Source organism: Electrophorus electricus, chromosome 17, assembly GCF_041902795.1.
Source record: "Electrophorus electricus isolate QZ-2024a chromosome 17, ASM4190279v1, whole genome shotgun sequence".
Lineage (NCBI taxonomy): Eukaryota > Metazoa > Chordata > Actinopteri > Gymnotiformes > Gymnotidae > Electrophorus > Electrophorus electricus.
In genome coordinates, this window is record NC_137513.1 from 7,991,335 (window position 1) to 8,004,260 (window position 12,926).

At 42.6% G+C, this 12,926-nt stretch overlaps 1 protein-coding gene across 1 annotated transcript; it reads right to left on the reverse strand.

Moving 5' to 3' along the window:
• Positions 1–12,309, reverse strand: naalad2 (N-acetylated alpha-linked acidic dipeptidase 2). The gene is made up of 19 exons (XM_027012139.3): positions 12,158–12,309; positions 10,616–10,721; positions 10,233–10,419; positions 8,347–8,448; positions 8,138–8,263; positions 7,579–7,765; positions 7,347–7,440; positions 6,414–6,509; positions 5,399–5,484; positions 4,930–5,049; positions 4,709–4,791; positions 4,478–4,541; positions 4,308–4,375; positions 4,131–4,222; positions 3,858–3,948; positions 3,338–3,599; positions 2,957–3,038; positions 2,694–2,786; positions 1–978 (listed from the first exon to the last, which is right to left on the reverse strand). The coding sequence occupies exons 1-19, from the start codon at positions 12,237–12,239 to the stop codon at positions 789–791; spliced, it is 2,211 nt and encodes a 736-aa protein (XP_026867940.2). The 5' UTR covers positions 12,240–12,309; the 3' UTR covers positions 1–788.
• Between the last annotated feature and the right edge of the window lie 617 nt (positions 12,310–12,926).

Sequence of the window (12,926 nt, forward strand, 5' to 3'; positions counted from 1 at the left end):
CAGGTAATCCCAAATCTTTTTTACTTTGACATGTTTTGTATGTAACACAACATAAACTAATACAACACAATGCCGTAATACCTCAACATATTACTGTAACTGCCATAAGCCTAACGCAACTTGATTTCTCTGACAGCAGTTGCAGAGGTGTTTTACTTTCATACACTCTTAAATGTTATAGAATCAAACTGAATGCCTAGTTTAGTCAAGTCCTTTCTTCACAGTAAACCCAGATGTTAAAAAGCTACGTTTCCATAGCATTTTAAATGCTGGTGCATCAGCTAGTTAGTGGTTGTAATGGTAAAATGCATTACAAATCTTGGAATGGGTGACTTCAGTTCTGAAATTATTTATTTAGCAGCCTTGTTCATTCAGTACATCTCATCGATATCCTCAGATTAAGCCTTGGACACACTAGCACCATCTTGCGGAGAGATGAATTCACTGCAATTCGTCAGTGTCTTCAGACTAAACTGTACCGCTTTTAATCCAGTCCAAAATGCGTAAAACCTACCTTACTACAAGTTATTATATGCTATAATTATATAACCATGATTATAAAGAGATGTTTATGAACTAAAGTTACAGCGGAGCTCCAGTAATCAATAGCCGGTGTTCGGTGCTTCAGTAAAACAAACTTGGATATTGAACTGAGAAATCCTGTGTGCACACACACTCAGCAGTCTGAAATTACATCAACACACACACAGGCATCAGCTTGGCTCCTATATCAACACTCACACAGAGCGGTTTTATACTAAAAAAAACCAGACACACTTTGAATGACTTCATGCAACAGGGTTAAGTGTGTTGCTGGCGGCGTTGACAGTGAAGGCCGCGATGCTGATCTGGCGCTTCACCTCGTCCCAGGCCCTCGCCGGGTCCACTGCGCTCTCGATGTCGAACAACGCGTCGTAAATTCCGGGAAACGACTCACCGGCATATTTGTTGTGGCTGCTTGGAGCGAAGATGATGTGTCTGGCAATGGGAGAGAACACGCGAAAACACAAACGTGACATGATTATGGATTTAAGAAATGGGCAGGAGCACCCTCTCTACACTGTTTCCTTTACTGTTTTTTCATAACCTCGCCCGTAATTCTCTGGTTTGGCGCATCAGCCTTTTTGACTGAGAAAAGTAGCGCTTTTTCGTCAAACATGCGTCTGACTCCCATCTCTGCTCCTAGTGTAAAACGGGCAGCCATGCAATACCCACCCCTACGAACTGAACGTCACCAACTACATAATTGTGCTACAAAAGGAAACAAGAAGCGGGGCTCACAATGTTATGTGGTACGTGAGTGCTCTCCTGAGGCCTTCCAGACATCGCTAGACACAAGCAGTTCAGGATACGCCATCATCTAGTGCGGTTAGGGCTGGCAAGGTTTTGCTTTGCACTATATCCAGAACCTCCTTTATCCCACTTACGGTCAAACTATGACCGCTTCAAACAGCAGAACCGTTTAAAAACCATACACACGATAACCCGTACCAGAGTCCATGTTTTACTTCTTCTCTCCCCACATAATTAATCGCAACGCCCTTTAAACACTAAACTTGGGCACACACAAACACCCATTACACTCACAGGTACTCCTACATACAGTTTTCGGCACAGAAAAATTGCTTCCTAATTCAGGAATGCATTAAACACTTAACTAGAGTATATATAGTTCTTAGAATAAAAACAAGTTAAACATAGCTATGAAAATGTTTCAATTCAATTATGCATTATGTTCCATATACGTTTATGCTAAGCAACCCCTCGCCCCCGACTTTGAATAGTGTAGTCCCGAAAGCGAGTTCCCAATAAGCGGACCAAAGAGGGCGTGAAAGCTCATATCCGATGTTTAACTTTATTAGTTTTTAGTCTACTGTAATGTGACATAACTTTAAAACTTAGCCAGCGATGTCTTAAAATATAGAGGAATGATATCTTATGCACCCATTCCAACACACACACACACACACACACACACACACACACACACACACACACACACACAAAACTCAATCGCCGCTGCTGTGAAATAAGTAAGTTTAAATAAACACTCATACCACTATAACACTTTGCAGAGACTTATTCAAATACAGGCAAAAGCAGACAGGCATATAGATAATGACCAATCATTCTGAGTGATTTTGGTGAGAAACCTAGCGCAATTAGCACGCTACAGTGGAGGATCACCACAATTACTAACTGCTTTAAGCAAAACCCTTGAATTACTTTTAACGATTAGATACACCACAAACCCAGATATATCTATAGCTAATGTTATCTATGTGCAACTGTTGGCTAAGGCTGAAATTATTTGGAACAACAAAACTGTGATTCACATCAGATCACTATGAAACAATGCACGTAAGTGCACAATGCCCGTCACAATGCAACTGACACAATCACGAAAGTGATTGCAGGCCCAATTCCTAGCCACAGATGGCAGTGACATCGCTTGGATTTGAACCCCCAGTCTCCAGCTGAGATTTCGATCACCACTACAAAATGGCTGACACGCCACGTAGTGCACTGTTTTGGTAACGGGGCTGATTATGAACACAGCCAGTGTGTGTCCCTGTCCTTAGAGCTAGACTCTTCAGCCTTTTAGTTGCTTTTATGTCACTTTTTCACACACAGCACTGCATTGGATTGTCTGATGCTTGTTTTGGTTTTAGGATGTCAGGGTTCGCCGTTACCTGTAGAAAGGTCGATCAGGCAGCCCCAGAGGGTCAATGAATGCTCGCTCCAGATACATCAGCTGATCGTTTACCATCCGAACTGCCAGAAGACTGAGAGAGATTGTGAGAAGGGGAGGGAGAGAGAGAGAGTGAGAGAGCGAGGGAGGAAGAGGGGTGGAGGTGTGTGACAGAAAGAAAATTTTATACAACTTTCTGAGTTTGATCTTTAGTAAGTGTGTGTGGGTGCATGTTTGCATGATTCTGCAGCATGTCAGTCTTACTCTGTGGTGTCCACTTTCTTCAGCCGCTGGTGAAAATCGTTTGCTGCGTTTGTAAAATTGTTCACGGCAGAAAAAAGTGCATCTGGCAAAAAAAAAAGAAAAGTGAAGTAATATAACTCATGCAAAGCTTGAATGAGGCAGCTGCACAAATAACAGCGTGTGCTTGTCAAAGCCAGTCCTTCAGCCTATTTGCATGCGTAATTGCACTGTCCCATTAACTGCTGAACCCTGTGTGTGAGTGAAATAGAGAATGCATGAACTAAGGAAACCAAGGATGTGCAGTACAGAGACCCAGGAATAGGCTCAGATTTCAGAGGTCAAAACGCTCCCAAAGGTCAGAGGTCCTAACCCCTGCCTGAGAGTTGTGGTGGTGCATCTCACCGAATGAGACGGTGTAGCGCTGCATAGCCTCCGGATGTTTTTGGGCGATCTTCAGGATGCCGTGGGCGTACTGGATGAGGGCGTGGGCGTACTCCAAACAGTTTAGGGGGAGGATGGGGGCATCGGCCAGATGGAAGATCAGCCCCCCCCGCACGCGGGCCACGGCCAGCAGCCGCTGGAACGTTGGGTCGTAAAAGTGCTCGACGATCTCATATGTCTCGTATACGCTATGGTAGACGGGGTAATTGCTGTACGTGTCTTTCTGAGGGAGGATACATCCACCCACCCGCACACACACACACAAATCCGCACACAAACACACAGAGGTCTGCCACTGTACATTTCTGAGCCACAGCATTGCTCAGTTCTTCTATGTGATCACGCTATACACACATGATACAGGATTCTATGCACTATGTGCACACACAAACACTGTTTTCTGGGAGTGGATACACTCACCCACCCAAACACACATACACACACCCACACAGGGCGCTATACTCTATGTGCACACACTTACTCTGTTTTTGGTGTATCTTGCCCTTGCAGATGCGATTCCCAATCTAATAAAATATGCTTCAAAATCACTCCCAGAGCCCAGTTTGTTGATCCTAGAGATAATATGCACATTTCCAAAATCATAAAAGCATTTCTTGCAGAAAAAAACATTATTGGAAACATTATTGGAAACACTGGAAAACATTATTGGAAAGGTCTGAAATGGTACATGGTAACCACAATCCTTTTTCTAAGGTTCAGCATCTTGCTTTTACCCACAATTCTCTGCTCTCACCGGGGAGCATCTCGGTTGTCGGTCCAGTTGTCCCGTTTGTGCCAGCTATCATATAGACTCATACCCTCCTCTCCCACCTCGGGGCTCCCAACCTACAGATAATAAGGCATGTGTAGCTGACTAAAATACCAGTCTCAGAAAAGGGACTAAGTCAAATGGAAGCAACCCACAGCTTACCTGTTTGGTGACATCATAAACCAGTGTCTGTAGAGAAGGAGTGCAGTCTACCCTCAGTGTATACATTCCTACTCAGACACATACACACACATACAGTTGAATACATTTGCAGAATATATTAATTGATTATTGTGTTTCTCATTGAGCTCAAGTGTGTTCAAGTGGCTCACCCTCGATGGCAGAGTCTGCATTGATATAAGCTACCGCTCTGTCCTGAAGTATTTTAGCATTGTCCTAAACACACACACACACACACACACACACACACACACACACACACACACACACTGAGGTACTAATAAACAAACATGGATGATGTCTCTATCTCTTACACATCACATTCTCATCCTCTATTTTCATTCTTTCTCTCTCTTCTTCTCTTTCTCTCTGTAGTGTAGTACCTCGGCCCATTCTGTAGAGCCCAGCAGGCCAAACTCCTCTGCATCCCAACTAGCAAAGATCAGAGTGCGTCTAGGTCGCCATCCTAATACACACACACATACACCAAGGCATACACAGAGACAGAATGTCTGAACCAAACATTCGGATCAGAGATGTTGGGTTACCTCATATGTGTGTGTGTGTGAGTAAGCAAGGTATTTTGTGTATGTTAACATCACACCTCGTTGCATAAGTTTCCCAGAGGCTTGAGCAATCTCGTGCACCACTGCTGCTCCGCTTATAGGATCGATTCCTCCAAAAACCCATGCATCACGATGCCCGCCCAGGATAACATACCTGTCTATACACACACACAGACACAGACACACACACAGACACACACGCGTAATGTTCGTATCAGCATACACACATGCACAAGAAGTAATGATACATTTCCACAAATAGGGCCATTCTGTCACAGTGAGGGATGGAGGAATGGTCATTACTTCAACTAGGGTAGCTCAACTGTGGATTTGCCAGATGAATCTCAGGGCTGTTGGCTAGCATGACATTACACTAAATGATACCACGGGTGTCCAGACCCCTTTAGCTGCATTAGACCCAGCCGCACTGACTGGCTGACCTAAGCGCTGGCTCGTGTATTTCCCGGTGCTGAACAGAGGGTGGGGTCAGGGGAGGTTCTGCTCTACCTGGCTCTTGGGCCCCTCGGATCTTGCCAATGACATTATAGATGCGCGTCACCTGGTTGTAGGTGTGGATGGTCATACGGACTTTACTGAGAACAGACAGTGAAGAAATGTTGATGAAAAAGGTGTGAGTAAAAGGAAAACAGCAAAACATCTAAACACAAACCCAGAAAACAGCAGTGAATGTTACGCCCCACTGAGTTCATTAGGGTCTATAGGGAACGAAAGTGTGTATGTGATTCTGTATGAGTTATCTTCTGCATAGATTGGGTATTATGAGAAGAAGGGCATGCATCCAAACTTAAAAGAGAAGTAGAGGTTTTGAGTGCGTGTGTGTATGTGTGTATGTGTGTGTGTGTGTGTGTGTGTGTGTGTGTGTGTGTGTGTGTGTGTGTTTGTGTGTGTGTGAGAGAGAGAGCAAGAGAGACGTTCTGCCAAAGTAAAGTCTAAAAACAACCTTTACTGTTCCTTTTACTACTAAAACCAAAACCTCTAACACAAATACTTATTATAGTAAACAGAGATGTGTGTGTGTGTGTGTGTGTGTGTTTGTGAGTGAGGGTTTTAAGAATTTTGCATCAATGTAAATACTGTAAGAACAATGCAGGCAGATTTAGAAAATGACAAATTTAAGTTTGTAATTACTAGGAGAATGCACAACAATGACTGAAGTCACAAATGCACGTGACAAACTTGGAAAAGGCTGATGTTATCAGAGTTTATTCTGATAGCACTTCCATGCATTAGCCAAAAGTGGCCCATTACCAGGCTATATAATGTATCAGATTTAATTTCAGTATCAAAGTATGTATACTTTAAATGATTATAACACTGAATCTACCTCAGTCACGTGATAAATGTACCAGTGGCCAAGGAACAACCAAATGCAAAGACCAGTAGATATGATTTGGTGATGTAATTTTCCAGGGACCACCTGAATACAGCATGAGGAATAAGGGAATATTTCCAATGCTGAACTGGTTTATAACTGGGCATTATGGGGTGGATGGTGTCTCACTTTTGTTTGAACTCATCGCTAAATCCAGGCCCAATATTGTATGACACGTTCAGAGCTCCTTTCCAATCAGGAGGCGAAGCAGTCCCACCCATGTTCCTACAGGAAGTGACAGACAGATTAGGATGCAGGTGAACATGGTATTCATCTGACTAAAATAGCAAGGTGAGAAATTACTGCAGGTTTAAAGTGGTTTAAAGTAACTACCGGTCTCTGTTATACGATGTCAAATAATGTTCATGTTTTTACACAGCAGTGTGTAGCTCTGTGTTATCTAGTGCGCAAATTTAACTCATATCGTCATATGTTAAGTTAGCATGACATGTATTTGCTTTTACTGCTCCATTGTCTTTACTGGGTTCCAGAAAACAGGAGTAAAATTTCTGAAAGTTCACAGACTCATAAATATGAACTGTGATGGAAAATGACATTACATTTGTGGCACAAGCATGTGAAGCAAACAGTTTTTCTTTTTGCAACCTCTGTGCACATTGGTAGAATAATCTGCTAATTTGGCTTCTTAGAAGAATGCTCTGTTGCGGGGCAGATTACGCAGACAGGAAGGAAACCAACCCTTTTTAGGTGTTGTTTTGCTCGCTCGAGAGTGCCATGTGTAACATAAAAAGTGCAGAGGAAAAGAGGAAAGCCGCTTTTCCCTTACAGATGCCTTGTGTGTGTAACTGACATGCCCTCAGGTTGATACAAACAGTAAATTATAATCGCTTTTGCTTTACCCATTTGTGTTTGGCTCATCGTTATTATAAGATTGGAGATTTCCACCACAGAACCTAATATCTACCATGTGGTATCTGTATTATTGATCTATAGGAAATATGTAAGGTGTATTTATAAACCTATAAGCCTAGCCAGACTGTAAATGTTTCAGGTTAAGAAGTTGTATCGGTTGAGTTTGACTGTTAGCGAGGAGTAACTCACTTTAACAGTCGAGCAGCATCATTATAGCCAATAGGGTGCACTGGAATTTTGGGGAGTCCCAAGCCTTCCTCTGGACTAAATCTGTAAGTATACTCTAAGGGCAAAAAACAGAAATTCAGATTCAATTATAATAAATTAGAAATTATAATAAAATACATAAATACAAACAAATGCATACATAATATACACAACCTAATATAACTGATGGCTATTGCAACATCCGAATGCATACCTTTAGCAGGGTATCCTGGAGTGAGGGGGTCTCCTGCCCCATTCAGGTTGAGGACATTGCCTCTTTGCGCGCCCCCTCCTGGCAAGTTCCATCCAGCAGGATATGGTTCTACACCCACAGCAGAATAATCCGCTGGGTCAGAATAGAGCACAATGCCTTTGGCCCCTGCTAGCATTGCATTCTTCACCTGATACACACACAAATATGAAATATTTTACTTTCATATTTCTGCTATGCTACTGCAGTGTTGTAGACCAGGGATTTTATTGCTTGAGCCTTGCTTAGAGAGACTTCAGAGATGTTCTGTATGGGCTGAATTTATAACACCTGAACACAGCTTAATGTTTTTTTCTGTTCTAAGAAAACCTGACTCATAAACTGATTACCAAGCTAATAAAAAGCGAAATCAGTTATTTAAAAGCCTGGAAACACACACACACACAAACCTGTGTGGTGCAACTCCAAATTTGGAGCTGAGAACTACAGTCCATTTGAACTGACAGTAATGAAAGGTATGGTTAGTGTGTTATGGTTAGTATCTGCGGTCCATGTCTCTCACCTTGTTACCTCGGAATATTTTACCATATCTGGCTATGACGATTTTTCCGGTGCAGTTAATTCCCATCTCTCTATCCAGCTTGAAGAAGTCCTCTGTCCTGCCATAGTTCACATAAACCAAATCTCCCTGAAGACATGAAACATAGCTCAGCGTCTCTGTGCATGGTAGCGCACACTTGTATGTGGGTGTGGGTGTGTGAGCATCATCACCTCTGGTTTTCCCTGTGCAGAGAAGGCGCTGTAAGGGGGTACAATGTCAGTTAGGTCTTCATATCCCTCTGGTACTGGTTCAGCCAGTAAGGATTTAAAGAACTGTGGGAGACATATGTACAAACGCAAGCCTCATTTATGGTGCATACAGAGCGAATGCTTGAACAACAACAATCATATTATGGATCAGTCATAGTGTGAACAGAATTTTTATCTTGACTTGGGAGGATCAAGGCATTAGTGGTGCTGAACCAAACAGCTGATAATAAGAGTTCAAGACAGACCGGTACTGAGGTGCAAGGTGAGATTCCTGAGAATCCTGAGATGCTGGGCAATTATATTCACACACCAACAGCCCCTCCCCACTGCTGTACAATCGCATTCGCACGCCAACATACCCTTCCACATCACTGTCAAATCACATTCACATACCAGCAGACCCTTCCATATTGTTATCCAATCACATCCACACACCAACATATCCTGCCACATTTTTGAAGAACTCTGTAACTTCTGCTCACTTATACTTGTATCTAAAATTTGTTACCAAGATGTGATAAGACTAAACAGTTATTTTAGTGATTATTAGGTAATCATAACCTAATTATAACCTAACTGTGTTCATAACCATTGTATGCTTAGAACAGTAACTGCTCACACTTCACCGAGATACTTAGTTTGCCTCCATTATCTGTGTCTTTATCTAAATAAGTCTTGTGACATCTACCTGCTGCAGTAAATAATAAACTCAATTCTCTCTCTCTCTCTCTCTCACACACACACACACACACACACACACACACACACACACAATCATGTGGCGTTGCGTAAAACAGCACAGTAAGCATACTGGCTGTAAGTGTTTACTGAGTTACTATAGCCAAGTCCTGCTAACTGCTAATCCATGCCTACCTTTCTCTCATTCTTAATTTTCCCACAACATTACCATCTCTTGTTTTCTCTTTCTCTCTCCCACTTGCTTTCATTTTTCTCTCTGTTCTTCCCATGAATACGTCCCCTCCCATCTCCCTCTTCCTTATATGGCAACATATATATAACCTGATCATTTACCCGAACATAGCTGTGTGCAACAACGTGTGTTTATATATATGCCTGTGTGTAGGTGTAAGTGTGTGAGTGTAAGTGTGTGTAAGTGTGTGAATGTAAGTGTGTGAGTGTAAGTGTGTGTAGGTGTAGGTGTGTGAGTGAGTGTGTGTGTGTGTGTGTGTGAGTGTAAGTGTGTGTGTGTAAGTGTGTGTAGGTGTAAATGTGTGTGTGAGTGTAAGTGTGTGAGTGTGTGTGAGTGTAAGTGTGTGTGTGTGTGTGTATATAAGTGTGTGAGTGTAAGTGTGTGAGTGTGTGTGTGTAAGTGTGTAAGTGTAAGTGTGAGTGTGTGAGTGTGTGTGTGTAAGTGTGTAAGTGTAAGTGTGTATGAGTATAAGTGTGTGTATGTGTGTGCTGCCTCTGCCCATATCTGATACACAGTGAAAACTTATGAAGGGAAAAAATGCTAATCAGTGTTATGCTGTGTCATTTAATGGCACATGAACCATTAAACTACAGTGGTTATCCACATGACACTTACTATATAATTACTTGCCCTAGTCCTATTACACCCTAGTCCCAAAGCTCATGATAAGGACAGCTATTATGTCATTCAAGGGAATACCTCACAGTGCTAGAGCTGCTAACAGTGAATGGAAATCAGCAGGAATTCTTTAGCAATATGCAAATGACACCATGCTCACTCACCCCAACCTGCTTCAGTTCATCTTTAGCTACCTTTATATTGTTAAAAATTTGGGGTTAGACTATAGGCCTATAGGTCAGGGGTTGGATCAGTCAGTAACAGCTGAGGAGTGGTGGATGGATTCAGAAGTTTGTACCTCTTCTCCATGTTGATCAACTATGGAGATGTAGTTGGGTTTGGTTCCATTCGGATATGACAGCAGAACATCATACCAGACCAGCTCGGCTGAGTCCAGCCCAAACGCTAGCCACTCCTTCTGAATCTGCTCAGCCAATCTCAGGTTCTGCAGCGTGCCTGCCAGATGCGGCAGACGTGTGAACTTCCTGTTTGATGTAGATACTCATTTGAGAAACTGTGATATTGTATTAAACAGGCAAAACAATGTTCAGAAAAATATTTTCACAGTCAGTATTACACACTAGGGAGGACTGCTCTATAATTCCATAAATGTCTAAATTACCTGAACAATAAATGTTAGGCATGTTATGGACATAGACGTGTGTGCTTGTGTGTGTGTACCTAAGATGCTCTCTGATGTTCTCTGCATGCATTTCATCGAGGAACTCGTGGAGGTAGCTAGGTGATGGTTTCTCATACTGTACAGGCATGGGTTTTGCAAACCAACCTGAGACAAACAGGTGACACGTATCAGAACACAATACTGCTGGGATTACAGATGACTGGCCATCAGGCAAACAGATGACAAGTATTAAAACACAGTACCGCTGGGATTACGGACGACCAGTCATCAGACAAACAGGTGACGTGTGTCAAAACACAGTACCGCTGGGATTACGGACGACCAGTCATCAGACAAACAGGTGACAAGTATTAAAACACAGTACTGCTGGGATTACGGACGACCAGTCATCAGACAACCAGGTGACAAGTATTAAAACACAGTACTGCTGGGATTACGGACGACCAGTCATCAGACAAACAGGTGACAAGTATTAAAACACAGTACTGCTGGGATTACGGACGACCAGTCATCAGACAAACAGGTGACAAGTATTAAAACACAGTACTGCTGGGATTACGGACGACCAGTCATCAGACAAACAGGTGACAAGTATTAAAACACAGTACTGCTGGGATTACGGACGACCAGTCATCAGACAACCAGGTGACAAGTATTAAAACACAGTACTGCTGGGATTACGGACGACCAGTCATCAGACAAACAGGCGACAAGTATTAAAACACAGTACTGCTGGGATTACGGACGACCAGTCATCAGACAAACAGGCGACAAGTATTAAAACACAGTACTGCTGGGATTACGGACGACCAGTCATCAGACAAACAGGCGACAAGTATTAAAACACAGTACTGCTGGGATTACGGACGACCAGTCATCAGACAAACAGGTGACAAGTATTAAAACACAGTACTGCTGGGATTACGGACGACCAGTCATCAGACAAACAGGTGACAAGTATTAAAACACAGTACTGCTGGGATTACGGACGACCAGTCATCAGACAACCAGGTGACAAGTATTAAAACACAGTACTGCTGGGATTACGGACAACCAGTCATCAGACAAACAGGTGACAAGTATTAAAACACAGTACCACTGGGATTACGGGCAGCCCTTTTAGTCACAGTTCTTACTCTGTATTTATCTGTATTTAGAAAATTGTTCTTAATCTATTTACTACCTTGAATTTAAAATTACAATTTAGGAAAAGCATAAATCCTGCTTAAACTTAAAAAAAAAATCCTTTTAATTCAATCTTACATGTTTAGGTGGCATTTGTATCTCGTTTGTGGATAATGTTTAATGCAGGGTGAGAGTATTGCCTACAGTCTGGACTTTGAGCCACTGCTGTCTGTCAAACGTCTGATGGATCTATTGCACCTGTGCTCTGCAGTTCTCTTCCAAAGCCCATCCTGCAGGCGTTCGCTTATTGTAAAATCAATACAATATTGGCGACACTGCTTCAGCTTGGTCTTGACAAGTGAAGCAGAACGACAGCCCCCCCCCCCCCCCCCCCCCCCGCATAATGCAGTAATGTAGTATCGGACGCGAGAATATACACATGTATATAAACTCACCAATGATAAAACCAACGAAAAACAATATAACGAAGACGATTGCCCACTGGATACAGCGGACTCGCCTTTTATCAGCTCCCATCGAGTCCAGAGAGACTTTTTCTGAAAGAAGTACTCCACAAAGCCAGCGCCAGAAGTCGAGTTGCGCAGCAGATAAGTGAAGTGGGGGGTGCACGGAGCAGGCGGTTATAAGGGAGAGGAAGAGCAGGTCACGCGGTTTTCTTGTTTGGCCAGTAAGTCGTTTAAATTGTCGTTTTAAAGGCAACAAATGAATCAGGACAAAAATTCAGGAATTAGGAAAATCTTGAGAGTAAATTGAGTAAAATTGAAAAAAAAAATTGATTGCGATTGAGTAAAATGAATGACTGCAGAATTTGCGCATATGCTTATTATTCTAATATTATTCTAATTATTCTGCAAATGAATAGTTCCCTGTTCGAGGTCTTTGAACCGTTCTTATGCATGAGGGAGCGAGGGACTCAGGAACATGTCTACGGGAGAGACTGACTGTTCCGTGGTACGTTTAGCACCAGATGGCGTTAATAACCAAGTGTTGTTCAGTTATTGTGTATAGAGGATTCACAATCCTGTACAGAAGATTTAGTTTAATATTCAGACACGTATTTAGACGTTAGACACCAGTGACATTAGTTCAAATGCAGTTTTATTCATCGTTGCTGTAGAGTCTGAATGCATTTAAGTGTCTTCGGCGTAACAGAGTATCTAAAGACGTCTGCTGCAGTTGAGGGGAGCACCGGGGATTCCCGTT